Source organism: Botryllus schlosseri, chromosome 6, assembly GCF_051294905.1.
Source record: "Botryllus schlosseri isolate E-star chromosome 6, Bs_hap1, whole genome shotgun sequence".
Classification (NCBI taxonomy): domain Eukaryota; kingdom Metazoa; phylum Chordata; class Ascidiacea; order Stolidobranchia; family Styelidae; genus Botryllus; species Botryllus schlosseri.
This window is the reverse complement of record NC_137241.1, coordinates 5,225,390-5,250,444: the sequence shown is the minus strand read 5'-3', so window position 1 is coordinate 5,250,444 and position 25,055 is coordinate 5,225,390. Positions and strand designations below refer to the sequence as shown.

Sequence of the window (25,055 nt, the reverse complement as noted above, 5' to 3'; positions counted from 1 at the left end):
CCGACATTGTGTGTTCCTATTGCTGTACTTACACATGTATTTTAACTAGACTTGTACTAACTACCAGTATAGTTAGTTGATGGTCAACTAACTACTTACTAGTTGATGGTCAACTAACTACTTACTAGTTCTAGTTCTAGTTGCCAATTTTGAAAATGAGTATTTCTATTCTAGTTGCGGATTGTAAAAGTAAGTGAGTAGTTCTAGTTCTAGTTGGGGATTTTGAAAAGTGTGTACGTCTAGTTCGAGTTCGAGTTGCTAATGTTAAAAAGGGACTAGGTCTAGTTCTAGATTTAGTTGAGGATTTTTAAAATTGAGTAGTTCTATTTCTTGTTCTAGTTGTTAATGTTGAAAAGTGACTAGTTCTAGTTGCATTACTTGTATAGAACAACTATAAAAATGCACGCGTTTGGCGTGAGTAGCCAGGGGTGGGTTTTCGGGGTCGGAACCCCTTCCAATCCCATTTCAAACTCGAAACCCTGTCCTTTTGAAACACTGGTTCTATCTCAAATTTGCAATTCAGTTATATGTATCATCAGTTATTAATTAGTTGTGAGTAAGTTTTTGCAACTTTTTAATGGTTGTTATTTCTAGTTCTTGTTGCTAGTTTTGAAAAGCCAGCAGTTCTAGTTCTAGATCTAGTTGCGCATTTTGAAAATGTAGTAGTTTGTACGAGTCTGATTCTAACAGTATGCTTCAATACCTTTCAGGTGGACCTGTTAGTGAAAAAAGTGATCACGGTTTGCGGTACGGGGGTGCAAGGAAATGACTTGGAAGGCGGTAAAAACGGCTTGGACCAACCGATCAGCTCGCCTTGGGACGTTGTCGTAGGCGGCAGTCCACGCGTTCCCGACGGCAGAAAACTCCTCTACATAGCGATGTCGGGGTGTCATCAAATTTGGACTTTGGCGCTGCACAACACTGATTTCCAGAAAGGTTTGATGTGTTGATGAAGGAATTTTATATTTTTTTAATCCAAATCCTGTTCATGATTTTAGCATTGAATCCATGTTTTATTCAAGATTTATTTCAAATCTACGTCCGAATCCAGGATATATTGCAAATCTACGTCCAAAACCGGAATTTATTTTGTATCAAAGTTTAAATTAGGTGTGATGAAAATTGATTCACAAGTCTGGAAAAATTGAAAATCATCGAAAATTCTGTATCAAACTCAAGTGTTTGAAAAATTTATTGATATTCTCATAGACTCAAAGACACCAGACGATTGCGATATAATGAAAAGATAGGAGGGGATCGAAATGACTGGGAATAGTCTTCTAATCAGGCACCTACCTTGACCTCTGAGAGCATATAAAATAAGAGGCATGTAGGGGCAGAGAAGGCAAAGATGATACACTTTTTGGATGTTTCAACGCCGCCAAATAATATTGCTCTCTGAGCATCCATTTTGGTACCGATGGAAAGCCTGTGATCTCTACTATTCATACGTATGTTTTGGGTTGTATTGAACAACATACTCCCAGATTTTTATGGCTTCAAAATCGTTGGTCAAACGTCTCAACTTACCCCAGAGTGAGGGTAACATGAGACACGCTGGGTCCAAGATGAAACACTCCAGCATTAGCAATCGTTCGTCATTTAGCCCTAATAGACCTATCAACTAGTGACATCATGAATGAATTTTTCTAAATATGAAATATCAACTTTCAGAACGAAGTTGCACATCATTTATAACTTTAAATGTCATCAAAAGTAAATTGTCCACGCGATGTATTGTATTATTTTTGCTGCAAACAGTTTAAATTTCAAGCATATCGAGGCATTCAATGTAAAATTCATCCTAAACCCATGTCTCTACTTACCGTCAACTCACCCCCACACCTCCATTATTAAATAACCTTCAATAAAAAGTTTCCTGTCTATGGCTTTTCAAAAGTAAGTGCATGACTACACTCCTAATATTGTAATCTACGGGCTGCGTTAATATCATATTATGATATGGAGTATTATGGTCGGTAATGCCCTCGCAAACATGAATAAGCATAGCTTGCTCAAATTATAAAATTACCTTTTTTGACAATCTAGAACGATATCTTAGATTGTGGTCCGTTCAACCCACTATGACCTTGGCTTGACGGTATTGTTTGACTTTACATGTAATGTTATTTGCTAATAACAGGCGCAGAGATAGAGATGGGTACCTGCATCAGATACGCCGGAAGTGGAAAGGAAGAAAATCGAAACAACGCTTACCCTCACAAAGTAACTTTGTAGTCGCATGTTATTGTTACCGCTGCCGCTAACATGAATTTATGACAGGCCGGATTCGCACAGCCCAGTGGTTTAACTCACTGTGCCGCAAACAACGCACTGTACATAGCCGATAGCGAAAGTAGTACAATAAGGAAAATGCTGTTACGCAACGGCACGGTGCAAGGTCTGGTAGGAGGCAATATCGACCCGATGGTAAGATATTTGAAGACTCCTGGATGTACAGAGCTTCTGTTGGATAGTATATTCATATTTGAAATATCTCAATTCTTCGGTTCACTGCTCCGAGGTAACCATCAGCAACTATTGCGTCACGTCGTCCTTGATTCACCCTCTCAAGCTTACTAGAGCTCATCTGTGTATTGACTCGACTTGCACTGGAGTCATTTCTCATGACTCGGACCAAGTCGTATGACTCGAGACTCAGACGGCCAGGTCCGACATTTCAGTGTTATTCAAAGAATAGTAAAGTTAAGGCACTATTGCTATTTCGTTTATTAGTACTGGTTAATCGAGACTGTTAAAAGTGAGGAAAATTAGTATATTGTGGATGTGGAGCATTCGATATCACCAAGCACCGTATAAAAAAGTGGTTATAACAAGACTAACTCAAAACTGGAGAAATAACCGCTATGACTTGGACTTGAGTCATAACAACGATGCATATTGGTGGTACGGTTGTTGATATACAATGTTCTTTCCAATTAACCCTGACGAGAGTCTACCGAAAATATTCGGGTATAATTCGATATGAATATGCCGTTCAATTGTGAGAGATTAGGTTGGCGGTTTGGATTTTGGAGGTTGTATGTTTTTACTGAATTTAGAATCTATTCGCATACGGGGATGTGGATGGCACAGGAAGAAATGTGAAACTTCAACATCCAATCGGCGTGCAGTGGGATTCGGTTAAGCAAGTCCTTTATGTTGCGGACACTTATAATCATAAGGTGAATTTCACATAAATATTACCACGATTATCAAGTTTGCTCATCTAGATCTGGCTAAAACTCGATTCTACGTTATTCTTACGTCAAGTTTTGTGCCAGCATTGTAGATTTCTGATTTTTCTGTACAAGTACCGACCCGGTCATGAAGAATTAACACTAGATTCATCGTGACAAGTCCCAAATGTGATCAAACACCACTGATTCTAATAATTTGTTAACTTATTTTCCTGTCCACTCACTATCTCATGAATTTCTTCTGCCATGCGATCAAACAGATTAAAATCGTGGATCCAAAGAAGAAATCTTGTGTAACACTGAAAGGTATGAACGATGGGAATGGGAACTCGTATTTCCGCGAACCGAGCGGGCTCTCCATTGATCCCTTATGCAAGCGTTTGTACGTGGCTGATACCAACAACCATGAAGTCAAAGTTGTGTCGTTGGATGACGCCAGCGTTACGACAGTGAGTAGGCTGTTGAAATGTTCCTTTCAACCTACGGCGAATATGGACTGTGACACAACGCCCTACTGATAACTCTTGACTGGAAAACTTGTAAACCGGTGGCTATTAGTAGAGGCTGATGACGCTAACGTTTTCAAAACGTTATGGAAGATGGTTTGCTAGATAGCAGGGTTGTAATAACTCGAGTCGCGATTTTTTGATGACCTGGCAAGTCATATGACTCGAGACTAGAACGGCAAATACAGACATTTCATTGTAACTTTGAAGAATAGTAAAGTCGCAACATTATTGGTATTTAGTCTATCAGATCTGATACTTGGAAAATAGGGCCAGAAACTTTTAAGTCCTGATGAATGCTAGCCATTCTATATAACTCGAGCAGAATTGAAATAAGTGGGTGGTACCGGATTAACCTGAACAGTGCACATAATGACTTGGACTCTACCCTCTATTATTTGACTTGGACTCGGACTTGACTCGGTGGTGAAATGAAAATGACTCGACTTGACTCGAGACAACACTATAAAAGTGAGATTGACTAGTGACTCGGAGCCTTGTGACTTCCGTTACGTTACAACCCTGCTAGATAGGCTTAGCAAGTCTGCAAAGTACTGTTTGCGGAAGTCCCCCATTCTAATCTTTGTTCATAGGAGTTCTGCCCATGAACCAAACTCATAGTCTTGCCGATGGTCCTCGGAAGCATGTAGACTTGTAGAGGTTGTCAAAGAATTAAGCGTTGGTGCTTGAGTAGATGTAGAAGTAGCGCCATAAATTTCTACTCAGTTACAAGTTGAAGTAACGATTACCAAGATGTGTAGTAGTACTTCAGGTGGAGTAGAGAATGAGGGTCTATAAATTACTCAAGTAGTTTCATAATGTAGATTTGGTCGAGAGGTCGCCTACTGTTAGTAGTTAATTGGATGTGGTTACTTCCTTAATTATAAGGTGCGTCTTCGCAACTAGACGAAATAGTTACAGGTTTCGGAAATATACTCAGTGACAGGAATAGGACGTTGTATATTTTTGTCCTTGATATTTTGCGGCATGTACACCGACTCATGATATACATACACTCGATCTGTGCATATGCATACCATGAATGCATGATTTTCATATGCCGCTGGACAAGGAAGGTGCAGATGTAGCCCTGTAAGGCTTTGTAAGTCTTGCACCATCACTCCATGCATCCTGGTAATGCTGGGCGCCAAGCGGGGAAGCCACGGATACCAGTATAATTGACCAGTAGTTTGGTCTGACCCGGCTGTGGAATGAGCCCACGACCTACCAACCAAGCAGCCAGACGATCCACCATTACGCTATCTTGTCGACAGCGCCAATGCCGTAGATCTCCTCTATTATTCCCATTTGCTTATGTATCCATTTCTTCTTCAGTTTTCTCTTCGTTTGGCTGCGAAATCAGAATCAACGGCAACCGACCGTGTCAAATTGCTGACTGGAGACATAACACCAACGACAGTTCTAGGCTTGATACGGTGCTCGGAAAGTCAATCAGTATCGTTTTGTCTTTCTTACGGCGACCTCCATCTCAATTGGGATGCTCCGTCATCTTGGCAAGTAAGCTGTCGATGCAACGATAGCGATGAATATTATTTGGTGTCGAACGGATCGTTTGGTAAAGATTCTGAAACTGAAATTACCTTTCCTGTTACTGATATAACAAAGCGAAGTCAGTATATCCAATCGGTTAATCTGTGTGTAGAAAGCATTCTGTATTATTGCGAGACTGAAGGTGACGTGTGTAAAATGCTACGTTACAAAGCAGTCGTTCCTGTCGAAATCAAGTCCAAATGTGATTCTGAATCTGTCAAGTTATCGATTCGTATTGCATGAAAGTGCATTCGCACAGTGTGAAGGTTAGGGCTGTTCAAAATTAACTTTTTTTCAAATTCTACAGGCTACTCGATAAAATTGTTAGGCTGGAGTCAAAAATTTGGGATATGAACAAATAGTGTTTACAGCGGCAAATTCTTTTATTATTATATACTATAAACTAGCCACCGTAAATACTATCTTTTCAAATCCAAAATTTTCGTCTCCAGTAACTCCGCTTCTGCGATTTCGAATCGAGATAATTTGATGTGCATAGTTTACTAGACAACCTAAATATGTCATAGGGTAGCCACTAGCCAGTTTTATATTTAATAAATCCAAAACTTGATCCTCCAATTGCAATGATTATTATACAGGTTAGTATTGAGCCAAATTTGATTTGCAGCGCTACTTTTGACATAACCTAACAATTCTATCAAGTAGCCAGTAGAATTTGAGAAAAAGCTATTTTCGAACAGCCCTCATGATGGTGTACTTCCCAGTGTTATCAAAATATCACGTTTCCACGTGCGCATAGCACCTTGTGTGATTCGGACAACGTGTCGGTTTCTGCAATTTCGTTATCCTTTTTTTCTGCATACGATTCTATCGCTATGGATGTGTCCAGGTCGATAGTGGTCATGTGGGCTTGCAGCTGTTTTTAATATCCTCATTTCATGAGACCATGTGATGCTTTTTTGCTTGCTCGTATAACCTTTTGATAAGAATGTGTCTTATAGTACAGATCCTTAATACTAGCTTGCTACTGCTTACTAACGTTCAATGTCGTTTATCTTAGCATATCATTGATGCTGCTTTCCGAATACTACCTATTCTTGATGATTTACTTTTAATATATATTTCTATCGTTTCGATATATATTTGTATGAATGCGATTTTTGACATAATTTTGTGCGTTCTAAGAAATCTAACAAATGCAGATATATTCTTATCAATATGTTGATCAGTTGATTTTAAAGGCAGCGTGATAGTTGATTGACTTTCTGAGCTTGATGTTTTCGTCGTAGCAAGGCTTTGTAGCACTAAATACCATAGCAACTGCAGAAACGTTATTTAATGTTAAACTGTGAAGGTTAAATTAGAAGCAGGTATCGATAGATCCGAATATAAGCACTTATAGTCAGAAGAAATATAATGAGACGAGGCGGCGCCGACCAGTCAACCACTGGCGGCAGCTTTGTCACAGCCAGATTTCCGAGATTATATCCAATTACTGTGATAATGGAATGACATTCTCACTTCATTAGATGGAATTCCACCTAAAAGCAATATTCTACTTTTCAAAATCTTAATAGGTAGTAGTTTGGCTTCAAAAACTGGTGAAGTAGTCTGCAAACAAAACCCTGCGATTATACAGTGCGAGTAGACAGAATCGATTATTTGATTACCCCGAAACAGGAGTACGGCCTATAGGCCTACTTTACATACACTATACCTATCGCATTTCGACTTCCTTCTATATTTTCATTACATCGCATTTTGTTTTGTGTATCGCATTGAACATTGTTGATCATATTATTCATCTTATAAAGAAGCGGAGCTTTGAAAGCTTGGGAATAACAAAAGAAGAATCATTTCATCAAACCGGCAGACATAAATCTGGGTGTGAGTCTCGCATTACACAGTTGGTACATTTTGTGTCTGAGTGGATGAAAATATAGAACTTGTAATTATACTCGTGATTCAGCCGAGTGATAATGAAGTTTAAGGATCAGAATTGTACAAAAGCTACCAATCTAGTTAGTTGGTGGTCAACTAACTACTGTTATTTTGTATAGGTATAGTTGCAGTATAGGTATATATTAGTTGCTCATTAAAACAAATTTTAGTTATAGAACAACAACAAAAACATGTTTGGTCGTTAGGTGTGAATCGTGATACCTGCTTTCTGATGTGTGATGTTCTTGCAGCTCGGAGTCATCACTACTAACAATGTCATCGAAACTCCTATCATTTCAAACTCGAAATCCAGTTACGTCGATTCCGTCTCGAATATTTGTCATTTGCAAGAACTCGTATTATCAGATATGCCTGTAGTCAGCTGTATTTTAGTTTTAGTTGCAGTTGTGAGTTTTTAAAAGTGAGAGGTTCTATTTCTAGTGGTGCATTTTAAAAATCCGGTAGTTCGTACAAGTCTGCTGGGGAACTGACGTAACACGGCTCAGCGGAGTGTAGCTTAGGACAAAAAGAGGTCGCCACTTGCTGGTGCGGCTGGTGTTACAACTTGTCCTGTTCACGTTTGCTTATACAACGTTTGCACCGATGGGCGGTGTTTCGGTTGATTGTGATATTCTCTATGCCCTCTCCGGGTATACAGGGCCATTGGGCTGTTACTGTCAAAGTGTCTTTCCCTTGGTGACTTACGTATGCTGTTACATTTCAGAAATTCACATTTTTGTTCAAAATCATTATATAATAACCAATCAGAATGTCGAAGGTACCACCATCGTACGGCGATCTTGGAAAGTCGGCCAAGGATTTGTTTGATAAAGGCTACAGTGAGTGTATAATCGGCGATTGCGTGCGTAGTATAATTTATAACTCAAAACTGCTTGTTTCAGATTATGGATTTGCGAAATTGGATCTTAAGACCAAATCTGCTTCCGGAGTGGTGAGTTATGATATTTATTGTAACATATTGTTTTTCATTGAGCAGAATTTGCTGTTGTGGGATACTTCTAAGCTCATTTGAATATTTATCTTATGTGTGGAGATTGGAAATTTTCCGTTTTCCTGCTTATTCAGCCTGAACTGCATGAGTGGCTCTTTAGCTTTAATTACATTTCGTTCCCGTGTGCAATGTGCATGCTGCTAAGGCTTGAGATATTTGAATCCATGACAGGAATTCACAACAAAAGGCGCGTCATCTCACGATACAGGAAGGATTGCAGCCAGCCTAGAAACAAAATACAAGAAACCATCCAGGGGTCTGACATTCACTGAGAAGTGGTCGACTGATAACACGCTCTCTACGGAGGTGGCAATTGAAGATCAGTTGCTGAAAGGATCAAAAGTGACGTTCTGTTCCTCGGTTTCTCCAAGCACCGGGTAACCGAATACCAACAAGGTTAAATTGTGCAATAACGTACTTATGAATGTCTTTATTTCTAGTAAAAAGTCGGCGACTTTGAAGACAGCGTACAAATGTGACTATACAAACATGAATCTGAACACAGACTTCAATTTTGCTGGCCCGACATTGACAGGTTCCACTGTGTTCGGGTATGGTTCATCATAGTATATAGAAGAATATTGTCGATTCAATCGGGTATTCGTTTAGCTACGAAGGCTGGCTTGGGGGTTATGAATTTGCCTTCGACTCCGCGAGATCAGCACTCACAAAGAACAACTTTGCACTTGGCTACAATGGTGCTGATACTCAACTTTTAACGACAGTGTAAGTTTGTACTTGCTGCATAATATGAAATCATTCATTTTTTGTGTATGAACTTATTAATATTAACTGCTGTATCAACCGTTATCAGTTTATAACTTATTCTATCTTTACAAGCAGAATGGTATAATTATTGTATCACTGGGTTTTTTAATGGTAATAATAACATGGAAAATGTTTTGTCTGAAATGTGGGGTTATCTGCTTGGCCTGCTAGTGACAATCATCCACCAGAGATGATCCTAATCCATAACTTTTTCTTATTCAAGTCCATGTCCAATCCTAATCCGATTCCAACTGGAATTCAGAAAAAATACTAATTTATGCAATGGAGAGATTAGAAAATTTTCTTTCACAGCCAACGATTCACTTGATTCAAGATAACTTAGTAACTATAAGTACATTAATAACTGATCTGAATAAACTTTGTCGCCATTCGCCACACGACATTTCAATCTCCCAAAAAATAGGTAAATCCTAATCCGTTCTGAAAAAAATGTCTAATCCAAATCTGACAAAATTTCACAAATCCTGTTTTTTCAAAACCTAATCCTAATCCATGCTCATCTCTGTCATCCACACTGAATAGTCAGAAGCCTGAAAGAAGTATGGCAATGCGATCTTCTAGTATATAAGGCTTATAAACTCTGATGTGCAATGCAGTGTGCATATTCTGTCACTTCGAAGCTAAAATAATTTATTATTAGCGAAATTACAATTTGTTGTTGCAGGAATGGCAAATCTCTTTTCGGAGCTTCGATATTCCAATCTGTTAACAAAAATCTATCCGTTGGAATCAGACTGTCTTATCAATCCGGTGAAAATGTGACATCGTTCGGTCTTGCTACGAAATACGCATGCGACGGTGGTGCTTCAGTTAACGTGAGTTTTTCATCCGGTCATAGGGATTTTCGACTTATTGGAAAATTTTTACATAGGCCAAGGTCAACAATACTGGTCAAATTGGACTTGGATGGACACAAAAAATGAGAGATGGTAAGTTGAATGTATTTTTGTATAAAATGGCATTCTCTGACTGGGTATCTATGACAGGTGTCAAGCTGACGCTATCCAGCCTGGTTGACGGGACCAACCTCAATGCTGGTGGACACAAGCTCGGTCTTGGTCTTGAATTCGAAGTATGAGAGGAGAAATAGATAACCGTGGTACCCTCAGCTGCCATTGCGCTCCGCATTATGCCGTCAGATTCAAAACCTGGTGATCACTGATCATGTGTTATCGGGAGTTGCTGGGGTATAAGATATTGTTTGTTTCCTGGTAACGTAATGTCTAGTACTGTAACCATGCATGTCTGTTCCGATATAATAAATCAGTGTGCACATTAATCGAGTGGAATATCATGGCTCTGACAGGTAGAGATGGAGGCAAATGAAAATTTTTGAACATGGTGTGATCCAGTTGTTCCCAGGGAGGCCGAAAATGTCAGAACGCTCAGTCAATTTTATACGGCTGTTGGTGTTCTTGGTTAAATTCGATATATATTTGCCAACTGATTGCAAAGCTGTTCAATGCTCTACCCGGCCTGCAAGAAGTAAAAGTGACCGAATCTAGAAAATTGGCTCGACATCATCCAGTGGTCCTTGGAGTAGCTTATATGTCGTGACCCAGGCACGTCTAAATTTGAGTAACAACTGCGCCAGTGTGATAAATTGTGTCATTGTAACAGTGGCCGAATTTCTGGCAAAAAATTCCTTGCGATTTCCCAGGTCTTCTGTGGACATTTCAAGGCTGGAGTGCTATGTGCTAGCGAAGTTACACGCGAAGAAAAAATGTTACTACGTTATTGATCCATCAGTTTTAGTGATTTTATTCAAAAGTATATAATACTGTGCTCAACATAGGAAAGGATAATTTTAAGATGGCGGTCATCTTGCATTGGATGGGTGGGTATTCTTTCCAGAGGGATTTCTAAGGTTTTCGGTGACCGGGTTTGGATCTATTGGTGCGTGACGGGCTTTTCTTTTTCTTCTAGATTTTGGGTCAAAAAAGTCATATTTTTGTGACTCAGTAGAGTCTATTTGTGCCGGAACTTTATCCAGGTCTTCTATCTATTATTTTCTAGTCATATTTACTCTTATTCAATTTTTGGGTATATTCATACCTTTTTGTGGAATTCTTCTCATTTGTGGTGACTGTATCTGCTCAGGCATCTCATGGGGTTTTTATACTGGGTGTGTTTATTGGGTATGGGTAGGTAGGTGAGTGGGTTGGTATGTTGGTTGGTTTGGGTGGTTGGTGACTGGTATGGTCCATTAGGTGGGGTGGGGTGGCGTGGGTTTGTTTTATTCGTGATAATGTTAAGGCGAAATAATTGCACTCATTTCAACGTATAACGAAAGAGAAGGTGATCTAGGCAGTAAGCGTACGAGTCATATTTAATATATGCTCGTTAATATTAACGATAATTTCTATATTCAATATTCGGAATTCGCGCGGATTGCGACGTATCTGTCGCCCGTTTTGCAGAGCTCGCGGTTCTTTGTAGTCCATTTCTTCTTCGCGTATGTATCATTTGTAATATTTCGCACGCGTTGCGGCTTATTGCCACCCGTTTCGCAGGGTTCGCGTTCTTTGTATTCGTCTTTGCGGTATTCGCGGTGCTTCGGTTCTTATTTTTGTTCGGATTTGTGTTATCCGATTTTCGATATCTGCGTCGCTGGCATATTGGTTTAATATGTCCAGTGTCCTTTTCCAATTCCAAATTTCGCTCTTCAGGATGATGAACGCTTTTGTTACGACTGCTTCGTGAGGCCCGTCATAGAGGTTTTGGTATATTTCCTTCGGATTCGTGAAGATGTCCGCTCTTTGCATGTTTTCGACGATATCTAAAACGATATAGAAAATTTTTCTGTATATCGGACAGTCGGTGTATATGTGGTATAGAGTCTCTATAGGAGATTTGCACAGTTTGCAGTTGATCCATCAGAAACAAGTGCTCATCTCTGCATTACACGAAGAGACGACAATGTGTATTTATCATATTAAATGCGCCCTGTACACCCTAGTATTTAGGGTTACCATAATATGATGATATAAAAGAGGATATTTCTTAGACCACAACAGTTGGAATATCGGACTGCAAAACGGGCAATTTGAAAATTTTTACTCGAAATGATATCATGTTGAATAAAAAAAGGTCATTTTTCCAGTTCGGCTCCTGAAAGACCCGCTCAAACGTTATATTCCAGATTTTTCGCGTCATTTATGTCGTTTTTTTCGTGGCGCCTGCACTGCACAACCGCCTGGTTGTCACAGCTATAATTGTCAAAAATAAGGACATTTTCGATATCCTGAAGGAGGACAAATCCTCCTAAAGGAGTACGTGCGGTCGGGGGAGATAGCGCAGTTGTGACGACAAGCACAGCACCTACCGCTACTGCAACCGCAACTGGTCGTTCGGCATCCTCATATCTGGTCATTGCATCGCATTGTGTCTCATTGTACATTGTGTGTGTCTTGTTCGGATAAAAATATAATGTGGCCATTATTGATTATTGGTAACCCTACTTACACAAGTCAATTTATTTCATGTCATAGTACGATTTGTCTGACATTTCTTTTCTCTGGATCTGGAAATCTTCAAAGGCTCTGATCCAAATTCCTCGGGCAGAGTAAAGGGCGAGAGAGGAAGTTGGTGCTGGCATGCTGGGGTCAAACTCCTATATCACAGTAACGTTTTCCAACCAACTGGTCGCCAGTCACTGCTATACCCCGGACATCAACTGTGCGCAGCGAAGTCACCGATATTTCATCGTGAAAGCTAGACCCACGCCGAGCAAAATACCTCATGGCAGCGTGGTCGACTGCACGAAATCGTGGTGATAACATGTGATCGCAGTAGTCACACGCGATGGACGAAATCACATATGATTGTAATAGAGTCCCAGATAATCTGCTATATATTGGTGTTTTTATCATAACATCCGTATATATCAGTATTATAATCGTCGCGTTTTAGTGAGCAAGATAGCGGCATGTCGTAAAACTTCTGACACCAATATCGATTGACAATCGATGCTTTCGACTTCGTTTGCAAGTCACAAGCCCGACTTGAACCCAATGTTATAACTACTGGGGATGGTGTGAACGTGAGATTCCCGTTCGCGTTCTGTGTGTGAACCTCAGAAATTTAGAGGTTCACGTTCACACCATATCCCTATAATATTTAGTATTCCCTATTTGTTCTAGCTTTGCTCATCCTTATATCGAATATGCAAGGGGTGGCCAATCTGCGGATGTATGGTCGCATGCAGCCGTACATCAATAATTATGCTGCAGTCAACACATAATTAAATCAGCGATTATAGCGGCCGTCAATATGCAAATTGAATTAAAGAATTGGCTCCCTAATCTTTGTCATATTTTAATTCAACTTAAAAAAATTCTTCGCGCTTAGCGTGATTCAGGGTGACTTGTATTTTACGTTTTTAATATAATAAAGTTTCTGCAATATGAGCCCCATTGCAGAAATGCGAACCGCAGAGGGAAATGATGCGTCCCATAAAGAAATACCAAGTTGGAGACACGTCATATAACCGTGAAAACGATTTTGCGGCCGACTTCTGACCCTTACACAAGATGTAACAGGGTGTGAACCATCCAGTGCCTAATAGGGTCCAAATTTCTACCATTCGAAGCCGAATCGAATAAAGTTATGGACCGTGTAATTTGCGTAATTTACCAGTAGCAACGAACGATTAAAATTTCTTGAACAATAGCTGTTTGTATAGCTGATTTATAAGCACCCACAACATGGAAGTATAATGACACTGTTGATATAGTAAGCGGTCACTGTCACGGCATAATTGATTGTATGCTTTTAAATCTATTCTGGTCTGTGTATTAGGAATTACGCACCTGAAATCGCTACGAAGAGTGAACAGACCATGACCATGACTAATATGTACGACCCAGTTGCCGCTTGAATACGGTTTAATTTTGTTTTGATCTCCACAATTGCCCATTAGGCGTCATTGTGTGTGACTGCCTGCCATGCGCTCAATATAGCCTTGGTTCGCTGCAAATACTCTGTTAGTAAATCATCCTGATATTATCAACGATAAAAAGTGGTCTCAAGCCAGAAACAGATTGCAGTATAGCCTACATTCAGAATTTGAAGGAAATGCTTTTTATACAAAAATGGACGGACAAAGATATCGCCAAGATTTTGACGAAATATTCCGAAGAAGAGATCAATGATGACACGTCAATATGGCATTCTGTTCTCGAACAAATAATTTACGAATATACTTTCACAAAAACTAAGAGAAAAGAATCAAGTTCGCTTACTCCGGACGAGATTTGACGCGAACAGGGAGAAAATTTTATGAGGAGAGTGAGGCTGAGATCAGAAAAGATGCTTTTGCTCATTTCGATGACGCCAAGTACCCGATAACATTGAAAATGATTTTCGTTTCCAGAATTATTCCCATCGTTTCGAAGAAATTTCATTATTATAATCCCGTTACTTTCAGGATTATTATCGGGTGACTTGTCGCGCTTTGGGAACGGCCCAGAATACGCTAACTTTGGGAAATTCAACCGCGACCTTCAGCCTAGCGAATTTCAAATCGAACTGAGGATTGTCGAACCACGGGAATTATGGAAGTGGCGGCTCGTGACAATAATATCGGGTGGTGGTGCAAGGTGTGCACTTGTGGAGTGTGCACGAGATTTTAAATTTCTGAATGACGTTACAATAGTGTATTCCGACGTGATAATGTGACTTCGTGGTGGTAGCACACAGCTTGTAAGGGGTATATAGACATTTACTCTTTCGACGCCGCGTATCCCCATATGTTCGCTAGAGATTGTCTTCAAAACGCCGCGTATCCCCATATGTTCGCTAAATCGAGAGAGCCTATTTTTGTCTCGAAAATCTGACATGCCGTTTTGCGTCCATGGCAGTCGGGGCATTGTGCGGTAATGAATTCAAAATTCAAGACTTGCTACTAAGAAACAATTTTGCTGGATTGCCTGTACGGAATAGTAACTTTATTTGATATATATTTCCACGACGGTAATGATTTTCAACAGATGCCAATACCTAAGGACATTTTACATCATTATCACCAATCTTTAGCGACACATCGCGCGTTAAGTTAATTTACGGATCTACTGAAGCCACCAAGTCAGTACATGTACTGCGACAACACAGACTTCACACCAATATATACGTATTTATTCAAGTTTTTCAAGCGTAAAATTGCATCGGGAGATGACGAGGGCTCAGCGGAGACAAATAATGATGTTTTTGTGCAGATCGTTGCTTGTAATCGTACACAAATGGGCTCCGTCGGTATGTTACTGGGCCTGAAAAACAAACTTGAGTACCGGTACTAGCAGAAGTCAAATTTTCGAGCCATTATTGCGGATTTGACGTCACAATGATAACCTTGAAGCATCGACGGCCGAAGATCATGTCGGCAGCAGTATTTCACGACGGTTCTGAACGTCCGCATTGCCATTGAAAAGGAATTAACGATTTAAGGATAATATATTATCAATATATAATATAATAGGAATATTCTGTGAAATTTACAACGTCACAGCTAATCTATAAGTACCATAGAAACACCAACAAAATCCATACCTTGGCAGCAGCGCGCCTGAAATCAGCCAAACTTCAGTTCGTACCGAAGCCTGTCCTAGCAACACGACAGGATCAATCAAGGCACGTTACGCATCATTAGATAGATATCGTTCGCGGCTACAATACGGACGTAGGTACGTCTCGGTAGCTAAGGTAGCGACGAAGTTACGATCGGTTGAAATTGGGGTTATTTGGTGAAAATCGCGGCGTTTTGAAGACAATCGTCAAATTTAGCTCGGCGTCGAAAGAGTTAATAGGCATTTGACAAGGCTTACTTATTTCAAATTATTCGAAAATATGAAGTGCAGTAGTTCATATCTGCATATTTTAACGTTTTGTATCAGTAGGCTTATTGCGCGACGTGTGATTTTAAATAGTTTCAAAATGTTCAATGATTAGTTCCTTGATATCTGGAATATCCGAAATGAGAGCGTTGAGAATCGTGAGCTCATCTAACACATCGAGTCTAATTACTACAGCAAAGTTGATAGAAAACGATTCTTCAGCTATAGGAATGTTTAAAGTTGTCAGGGCTAGTGGTTGCTATTTGCTATGTAGGCTAAACAATTCAACTCAAGCCGAGCAATGTCGACCATCGGGTAATATCGAGACACCGTTTGCAGTAGACCACATGCTTCAGATCACGATACCCACGAACTATATCCCAGTTCAAGTTTATTCATAAAATTTCAACATTTCAAAAATCACAAAACTGCGATACAATGAAATATAGGAAGGTGCCGAAACGACTTGGAGTAGTCTTTGAGATCAGACACCCACCTGGACCTTAGGCGATATAAATAGGAGGCATGCACACTGAATGAAAGTAAAAGAAGATTATATAAAATGATAATAGCGACAAAATAAGTTGGCATGTGAAGGAAGGCGAGATCAAAATGTCAGGTCGTGGTCCGATAAATGTTGAGGCTGACTAGTATTCATTCTGTAGATATTGCTTTTATTTTCGACTTAAATATGAATTTGAATGTATTTCGTTGAAATATATATTCGCCCCACCGTAAATGTAATTTTGGGCACGATTGCGACGGTCGATTCGCATGAAATTTTGTACGACAAAAGGTCCAGCAGTATCCTATTGTATATAAGAATGCCATGATATGTATATATCATTGTAAGTATGCATCGAAGTTTTGTGGTGTTTTGAAATGATAAAAATATTAATAAAAATGATACTGACACCGGATCCGCCGATTTTTCCGCAATCTGGTGATACCTTCGTTGTGTTCACCACGGTCAACGTTTAGTCCGCACCCTAGATTTTTTGTGATAACTTATAGATAACTAACCTACGGATAGATAGATACCAGAGATGAGCGGATTTGAAATTTCTATGTCCTAATCCAATCCAAATCCGAACCTTCAAATCCAAATCCAAATCCTAATCCATAACTTTTTCATATTCAAGTCCATGTCCAATCCTAATCCGATTCCAACTGGAAATTCAGAAAAAATACTAATTTATGCAGTGGAGGGATTCGAAAATTTTCTTTCACAATCAACGATTCACTTGATTCAAGATAACTTAGTAACCATAAGTACATTAATAACTGATCAGAATAAAGTTTGTCGCCATTCACCACACGACATTTCAATCTCTTAGAAAATAGTTCAATCCAATCCAAATCCGTTCCGGAAAAAATGTCTAATCCAAATCCAATCCAAACCCGACAAAATTTCACAAATCCTGTTTTTTCAAAACCTAATCCTAATCCATGCTCATCAGAGATGAGCGGATTTGAAATTTCTATGTCCTAATCCAATCCAAATCCGAACCTTCAAATCCAAATCCAAATCCTAATCCATAACTTTTTCATATTCAAGTCCATGTCCAATCCTAATCCGATTCCAACTGGAAATTCAGAAAAAATACTAATTTATGCAATGGAGGGATTCGAAAATTTTCTTTCACAATCAACGATTCACTTGATTCAAGATAACTTAGTAACCATAAGTACATTAATAACTGATCAGAATAAAGTTTGTCGCCATTCGCCACACGACATTTCAATCTCCTAGAAAATAGTTCAATCCAATCCAAATCCGTTCCGGAAAAAATGTCTAATCCAAATCCAATCCAAACCCGACAAAATTTCACAAATCCTGTTTTTTCAAAACCTAATCCTAATCCATGCTCATCAGAGATGAGCGGATTTGAAATTTCTATGTCCTAATCCAATCCAAATCCAAATCCTAATCCATAACTTTTTCATATTCAAGTCCATGTCCAATCCTAATCCGATTCCAACTGGAAATTCAGAAAAAATACTAATTTATGCAATGGAGGGATTCGAAAATTTTCTTTCACAATCAACGATTCACTTGATTCAAGATAACTTAGTAACCATAAGTACATTAATAACTGATCAGAATAAAGTTTGTCGCCATTCGCCACACGACATTTCAATCTCCTAGAAAATAGTTCAATCCAATCCAAATCCTAATCCGTTCCGGAAAAAATGTCTAATCCAAATCCAATCCAAATCCGACAAAATTTCACAAATCCTGTTTTTTCAAAACCTAATCCTAATCCATGCTCATCTCTGATGCTCATCTCTGATAGATACGCAACAGCCGTCGTCACGCTCTCTCTTAGTGCTCAGCAATCTGAACGCAGCATAATTCATAATCCCTAGCTGACGACCTGAGCGCTCAAATTAAATAGAGTTGATCTTATTTGAAAGCGACTGTCGCGTTCATTCTGAAAATATGCATTAAAAGTTCATGGGGTAATCTTCTAAGGTTCATTTTGCGTTCGTTGAAATAACAAATGAGTTGAAATGATTTGAAGTGTCAAATATGACTATGACTATATACTTTAACTTGACTTTGAGTCAAACGAGTAAAAAATAAGTATATGTTGGACCTTAGGGGCCCTGTGGATTAAGATGTATCAGCTGTACCAGCTGTATCAGCTGTATCACTCTGTGGATATAAAGCTGTATCACCCTGTGGATATAAAGCTGTATCAGCTGTATCACCCTGTGGATATAAACCTGTACCATGCAGCTGTATCACCCTGTGGATATAAAGCTGTATCAGCTGTATCACCCTGTGGATATAAAGCTCTATCAGCTGTATCACTCTACCTGTATGGAATCGGTGTCTTGTGTTCAAACAATTCTTGATTTTTTTAGTATAATTTTTTAAATTACTTTAAGTTTGAGAATCATCGCTGCTCCCATATTATAGACAAACCGTACCGAGATTCACCCAGGTATCATTCTGCAATTAGTATCAGGTCTCTATACTATGTCTGGGATGCGCAAAATAGTCTAGTAGGCTGTCACACATTTAGTGAGTCAGCTCTTCTATTTCTATACTTCATGATTGAGTCGGTCAATATATGATCGGGAATTGCATATGGATTGCTATCAATTTTTATAACGTCTCTCTGCTCACATAATCTAATTTAGGCTACCGGCCGGTAGAACTGAGTGAGGTGTGTTTGAAAAATCAGGACCCCTCGAATAATAATTAATTGAACATCTCCGGGTGTGTATACCCGTTGGCAGGAACGAAACAGCACTTCGTCAGGCTCCCCAAAAACCTGGAATCTTGGGCTCTTATAGGGTGATAAACCGTCCCCCATCACGTTGTTCGCTTTTGCCACGAAATTATTGTTGTAATGTTTAGTGAGCCAGCGTGAAGCGCAGAAATTTTCAATAATTCATGATAAAATCGGCCTATAAGATCGGGATACAACTGATACAGCTTTATATCCACAGGGTGATACGGCTTTATATCCACAGAGTGATACAGCTTCATATCCACAGGGTGATACAGCTGATACAGCTTTATATCCACAGGGTGATACAGCTGATACAGCTGGTACAGCTGATACAGCTGGTACAGCTGATACAGCTTTATATCCACAGGGCCAACCTTAGGCAAAATCATCTGCGAGGTCTTAAAATGCCCCCAGATCATTAACGGTAGCTCTTTGCTGTTTTGATCAAATCTTTTACCTAGACTAGATAGAAACTCAACCAATGCGATAGCCTATACTGGTATATATTTTCTTTGAACAGTTTATGAGATTAGTAAACATGTCAAACAAGACGCAGATTTCGAACACGCGGGCCGAGCTCGCTGAGCTTGTCAAAAGAAAAGAAGAAATCACCGAGAGTCTCGCAGTTCTAGAATGTCAGATCTACAACTTTGAAGGTAGCTATCTCGAAGAGACGCAATTGTACGGCAATATCATCAGAGGATGGGACCGTTACTTCACGAATAACAAAAACACAAACAGCAAGTCGGACCGACGCAACCGAAAGTTCAAAGAGGCCGAACGGCTGTTCAGTAAATCTTCGATCACGTCGATGAACGCCGTTAACGGGTCGGACTCACGAAAAGAGGGTGAATCTAGCAAGGGCAGCGTGCGCGAAAACGGCAGTAGCAAGAAAAATCACAACCAAGACGACAGCAAGCAATCCGCAGGTTTGAAAAAGCATTCGGAAGATGTATCGAGCACATCCGGAGTTCACGAGCAAAGCAGTAAAGATAAGAAGAGGAAAATGCGCCAAAATAAGCCAGAGAAAAGTGTTAAAAAGTCGAGGACTGATGCTTAGACACGCGAATGCACGCTCAAACCAAGTTGTCCTTTGTGCAAATTATGCCGCTACACTTACCAGACCGAGCGGCATAACCACAGAATCAGAGAGTGATGTCATCGCATACTCCTAAAACGTCTGTAAATTGGATGATGCAAACGACCTAGGTGTATTGACTAGGGCTGGGCACAATGATCAGAGTATTATTTCTAATAATTGTGTAGAGTAGTAAAAGATGAGTTGTTTGAGTGCTGAAATTATATGCGCCTTGCCACTAAGAGGTATTTTGCCGATCTGAATTATTGTTCTGATACTATATTCCACTGCGGAAGGCCGTAAACCTCGATTGGGCATATCGCATTATATGAAATATGTTATACGTGGCTACACGCGTTAGTGAGATGACATATCTGTCAAGTTATGATCACACCGCAGCATTGTCACAAAGTGCAATGCAATAGGTATGGTCGTAAAGATCCCAAATCATATTTGCTGTGATATAGAACTGGTGTTATATTCTTTGTAGCGGCATAAAAGGTACTTACCGTATTTAAACTCTCCACATCACCGAGCGAGATAGTGTAATGGTTATGCGTCCAGCTTCTCGAGCGGTAGGTCGTGGGTTCGATCCCCGGCCGGGTCATACCGAAGACTCGAAAAATGGTATCCGCAGCTATCCTGCTAGGCGCTCAGCAATCACGGATAGCATGGAGGAGAAAAAAAACGGGGGCGCAGACTAGATGACCTCATGGGGCCGTATCGCTACTCCGTCGCCAAAGCATCTCGATGGTGCAGGCGAGAAAGAATATCATCTCTCTCTCTCTCTCATACCTTGTTGTAATGTCATAACGAGTGATAGTCGATTTTGCTCATCCCTAGTATTGACTACTAGGGTGGAGTGAAAAATGAAAATTTTTGAATTTCAAAAAAGGGTTTTGATATGTGGTGCCAAATAGTAAACAAATAAATTCTATCATAATTTTGGGTTCGTACACCCTCTACTGGTCGTGCAATTTCACCGAACGAGCCAAAAACAGCTAATTTCGCCATATCTTGATCATCACTTACACTAGAAAGTCGGTTTTGGGCTTAAAAGATGCAGAAGCAACATGTTTCTATCTCACTTCCATAGAACTTACTCTTAAAAATGAACAGAAAAAAAGTTACAAGCAAATTTCTGATTTTATAGGTAAAATTAAGCACTGAAGCAGTGGGTAGGATGTCAAAAGCGTGTAGTGATTGATCTTATGACTGAGCAACATACCCTATCAATTAGAACCACTTTTCAAAACTTGCTCAAACAAATGAAACCCCCTCCAAGCATAAATAGGGCTCGGGCATCGAATAGAGACTGCTAAAACTGTATTTAAAACAGCGTCCATTGGTAGTGCAGCGTCACAATATCGGTAAGTTTATAACAACGGCCCTCATGAGATTTCTTACCAAAATGCTGTCGTAGGGTTTGTATCATATTTGTCACAAAGCTCCTGAATGAAAGTGCAAAAATTGAAAATACACATTCAAAACACAAACATCAATTCTATACTGGAAACAGAAAATTTTTGTAGCAGTATCATATGAGTATCAGTGTGCAAAAACATTAAAATCATGTTTAGTATTGAAAGATTTCATCTGCTTTCAAGACTTCAGTTTTTGTCTGATGAGGCTATCTGTACGTTTAAATCTTGAAACATTGAGCAGATGCTTAAGTCACCACTGTCACATGTCTTTCCACTGCCTGGTTGTGGCAAGGATAACTTAGCCTTAATGGTGATGATCATAGGTTTCCCAGCTCATGATCAGACAAGGTCTTGATTGCGATGCAGGCGGCTGTTCAATATTTTTGAGGTTTAAGTTGACAATTTGGTGGAAAGATTAAGCCTTGATGTTGATAACTGGAATTTGGAAGAATCTGATGCTGGTGTCAATGTTGCTGCTTTAGGGTTTGGTTTCATTTATATATCCTCCTTCAAAGTCGTAAATTGGAACCAGATCTGCAATATTTAGAGGCTGGGCCCGTCGTTCATTCAATATGGTTGACTCTCGCATCTCAAATTTCAAAGTACTATGTGGGACAGAGTCGTCCATCGAGAAATCTGAACTGTCCAACTCAATTCTGCATGGAGGTCTATTTTCCGTCATGGTTTGAAATAAAAATGCACAATTCCATTGTAGATGGTGCTAAAAATTTCCACAATATAGTTTCCCGTGTCACAAAGCTGACTGATACCCGAATTCACTCCCTTGCACTATCTTTGCTACGAAGAAATGCTCATTTTGAACATCCAGAAAATATTTTGCTGGGAATGCTTTGGTGACGAGGAGGGAAATGTCCGAAAATTTACAGTTAACAAGATTACAGCTATGCGCAGAACAACCACACCATACCAAATTCCAATTATGAATTTGAAGGAAGATATATAAATGACACCAAACCTAAAAACAGCGACATTGAGCATCAGTTTCTTCCAAATTCCAGTTATCAACATCAAGGCTTAATCTTTCCACCAAATTGTCAACTTAAACCACTAAGATATTGAACAGCCGCCTGCAATCAAGACCTTGTCAGATGTCGAGGTGGAAAACTCAAGATCATCACCATTAAGGCTCAGTCATCCTTGCCACAACCAGGCAGTGGAAAGACGTTAAAACGTGGTTATTGAAGCATCTACCCATGTTTCAAGATTTAAACGTAGAGATTGCCTAATCAGATGAAAACTGAAGTCTTGAAAGCAGATGAAATCTTTCAATACTAAACATGATTTTAATGTTTGTGCACACTGATACTCATATGATACTGCTACAAAAATTTTCTGTTTCCAGTATAGAATTGATGTTTGTGTTTTGAATGTGTACTTTCAATTTTTGTGCTTTCATTCAGGAGCTTTGTGACAAATATGATACAAACCCTACGACAGCATTTTGGTTAGAAATCTCATGAGGGCCGTTGTTATAAACTTACCGATATTGTGACGCTGCACTACCAATGGACGCTGTTTTAAATACAGTTTTAGCAGTCTCTATTCGATGCCCGAGCCCTATTTATGCTTGGAGGGGGTTTCATTTGTTTGAGCAAGTTTTGAAAAGTGGTTCTAATTGATAGGGTATGTTGCTCAGTCATAAGATCAATCACTACACGCTTTTGACATCCTACCCACTGCTTCAGTGCTTAATTTTACCTATAAAATCAGAAATTTGCTTGTAACTTTTTTTCTGTTCATTTTAAAGAGCAAGTTCTATGGAAGGGAGATAGAAACATGTTGCTTCTGCATCTTTTAAGCCCAAAACCGACTTTCTAGTGTAAGTGATGATTAAGATATGGCGAAATTAGCGGTTTTTGGCTCGTTCGGTGAAATTGCACGACCACTAGAGGGTGTACGAACCCAAAATTATATTAGAATTTATTTGTTTACTATTTGGCACCACATATCAAGACCCTTTTTTGAAATTCAAAAATTTTCATTTTTCACTCCACCCTTGACTACTGCTGTGGTTGTGCAGCGTTGATTATTGTAAACGGATTATTACAAACGCATACTCTTGTTCCCACTCAATATCCGTTTATTGAGAATCTTAACTAGTAACAGATTCAGATTGAACATCGCTTGATTTGCAGTCAAAGGTTGGAATTCCTAAAAATTCTGGTATCGCTCACTGATTGGAGGATGTGCGCAATTAGGGTTGCTAGTTATGTCAATTGATGTGTCTGGTGTCACCTACCATGTATATTTGTAACTTTGAGTCTTGTAATCGAGAGTTATTAACTTGGTGACACATTCTCTTTCAAGAGTTTTTTTTCAAGATGCCAGTATGTTGCACTACAGGCCTAGTGACTGTCGAAAGAATTGAGTAGACCTTACGTTTTGTTGTCACATCACAAATATGTTAATTGTAGTCCTGTGCTGTTGAAGTCATAAGGCAAGACGTCACTCCCAAGTCGATGTAAATGTGAAAATCCATGCAGACTTTTAGGTGTGCACCCTAATTTTGATTAACATACTTTTTCAACTGCCTTCATCAATGACGTATAGGACTATGTGTAGCAGGTTCTGTTGTTGTGCTGTCTATTTCACAGAACGGCGATTGAACAATCTTGCGTTGTACATCTGTTTTAGTAAAGGATTCATAACAGTATCAGAAATTGTTCATTTTGGTATGTCAGCATGAGAGGGCTTGGATCAGGTCATAAAATGGCAAACTAATTGGAAATTTGCAATTATTTCTTGAAACAATTGGCCTACCCAGTCACCGTTGTGCGAATGTAGTAGAGTATCTTTCGGTTCACTCTACTAACATGTAAATGCGTGTTTATTTCTGTTAGCATTTCACTTATTGTATTTTCGCTTTCAAATGTCCTAGTCTGTGGTCACCGTTGAACGAATGTAGTGAAGTGTCTCTCATTTCACTCTATTGCTGTGTAAATACTTCTGGTAGCATTTCATTTTCTTATAATATTTTCGCTTTCAAATCTCCTTATATTTTTACTGTCTCAGTAATAAATATCTAATAATTATGGCTCCACCGTCGACCAGCAAAACAACCACCGGTGCTGTGAAAGAGTGGTTCACAAATCCCAATAAAAGGTACAGCCCATCCCATTCTGACGACTGATTCGGTATTTATCCGGTGTTTTTTTACAGGAGATTCCTCATCAACGGTACGTTATTTGTCGCCGGTATCTTCTTAACGGGTACTTTTTCGGACATGACATTTGATATACCCGTGGGCGCCGCTCCAGGAAAGTGATCAAGATGCAGTTTACTTTGTACCCAAAGCGGGATTTGACTGGAGACCATCGCTGAACGCTGTCATGGCCCGTGCTTTGTAATTGTGGAATCTGCTCCATCATGGACTTAAGATTGTTCGAAGTGTGATGAAAATTTTTGTATGCATGTGAGACAGTGTGATTTGGATGCGTGTTGCAGTTTAGAGCAGGGTTGTTACCAAGTCGCAAGGTTTCAACAGGGTTGTAATGAAT

At 39.5% G+C, this 25,055-nt stretch overlaps 2 protein-coding genes and 1 long non-coding RNA gene across 6 annotated transcripts in view; all 3 read left to right on the top strand.

Annotated features, from left to right (window-relative positions):
- LOC145440511 (isoleucine--tRNA ligase, mitochondrial-like) overlaps nucleotides 1–25,055 on the top strand; it is a 227,074-nt gene that overhangs the window by 83,079 nt on the left and 118,940 nt on the right. The window contains exons 7-12 of one of the 4 annotated variants that reach the window (XM_080318136.1): nucleotides 711–936; nucleotides 2,144–2,226; nucleotides 2,284–2,430; nucleotides 3,063–3,185; nucleotides 3,461–3,649; nucleotides 5,042–6,433. The exons of the other annotated variants lie outside the window; for them this stretch is intronic. Coding sequence (XP_080174262.1) covers nucleotides 711–936; nucleotides 2,144–2,226; nucleotides 2,284–2,430; nucleotides 3,063–3,185; nucleotides 3,461–3,649; nucleotides 5,042–5,500 — 1,227 coding nt within the window. The 3' untranslated portion in view covers nucleotides 5,501–6,433. Of the gene's footprint in view, nucleotides 1–710; nucleotides 937–2,143; nucleotides 2,227–2,283; nucleotides 2,431–3,062; nucleotides 3,186–3,460; nucleotides 3,650–5,041; nucleotides 6,434–25,055 lie in introns of those variants that run through there. 4 annotated transcript variants of the gene reach the window in all.
- Nucleotides 19,296–20,639, top strand: LOC145441088 (chromatin modification-related protein MEAF6-like). Its single transcript, XM_080318878.1, has one exon. It carries the CDS (start codon nucleotides 19,559–19,561, stop codon nucleotides 20,093–20,095), a length of 537 nt encoding a protein of 178 aa, XP_080175004.1. The 5' UTR covers nucleotides 19,296–19,558; the 3' UTR covers nucleotides 20,096–20,639.
- LOC145440530 (uncharacterized) lies at nucleotides 24,571–24,974 on the top strand. Its single transcript, XR_013915553.1, has 2 exons — nucleotides 24,571–24,660; nucleotides 24,718–24,974. It is a non-coding gene; the product is annotated as an uncharacterized LOC145440530 (long non-coding RNA).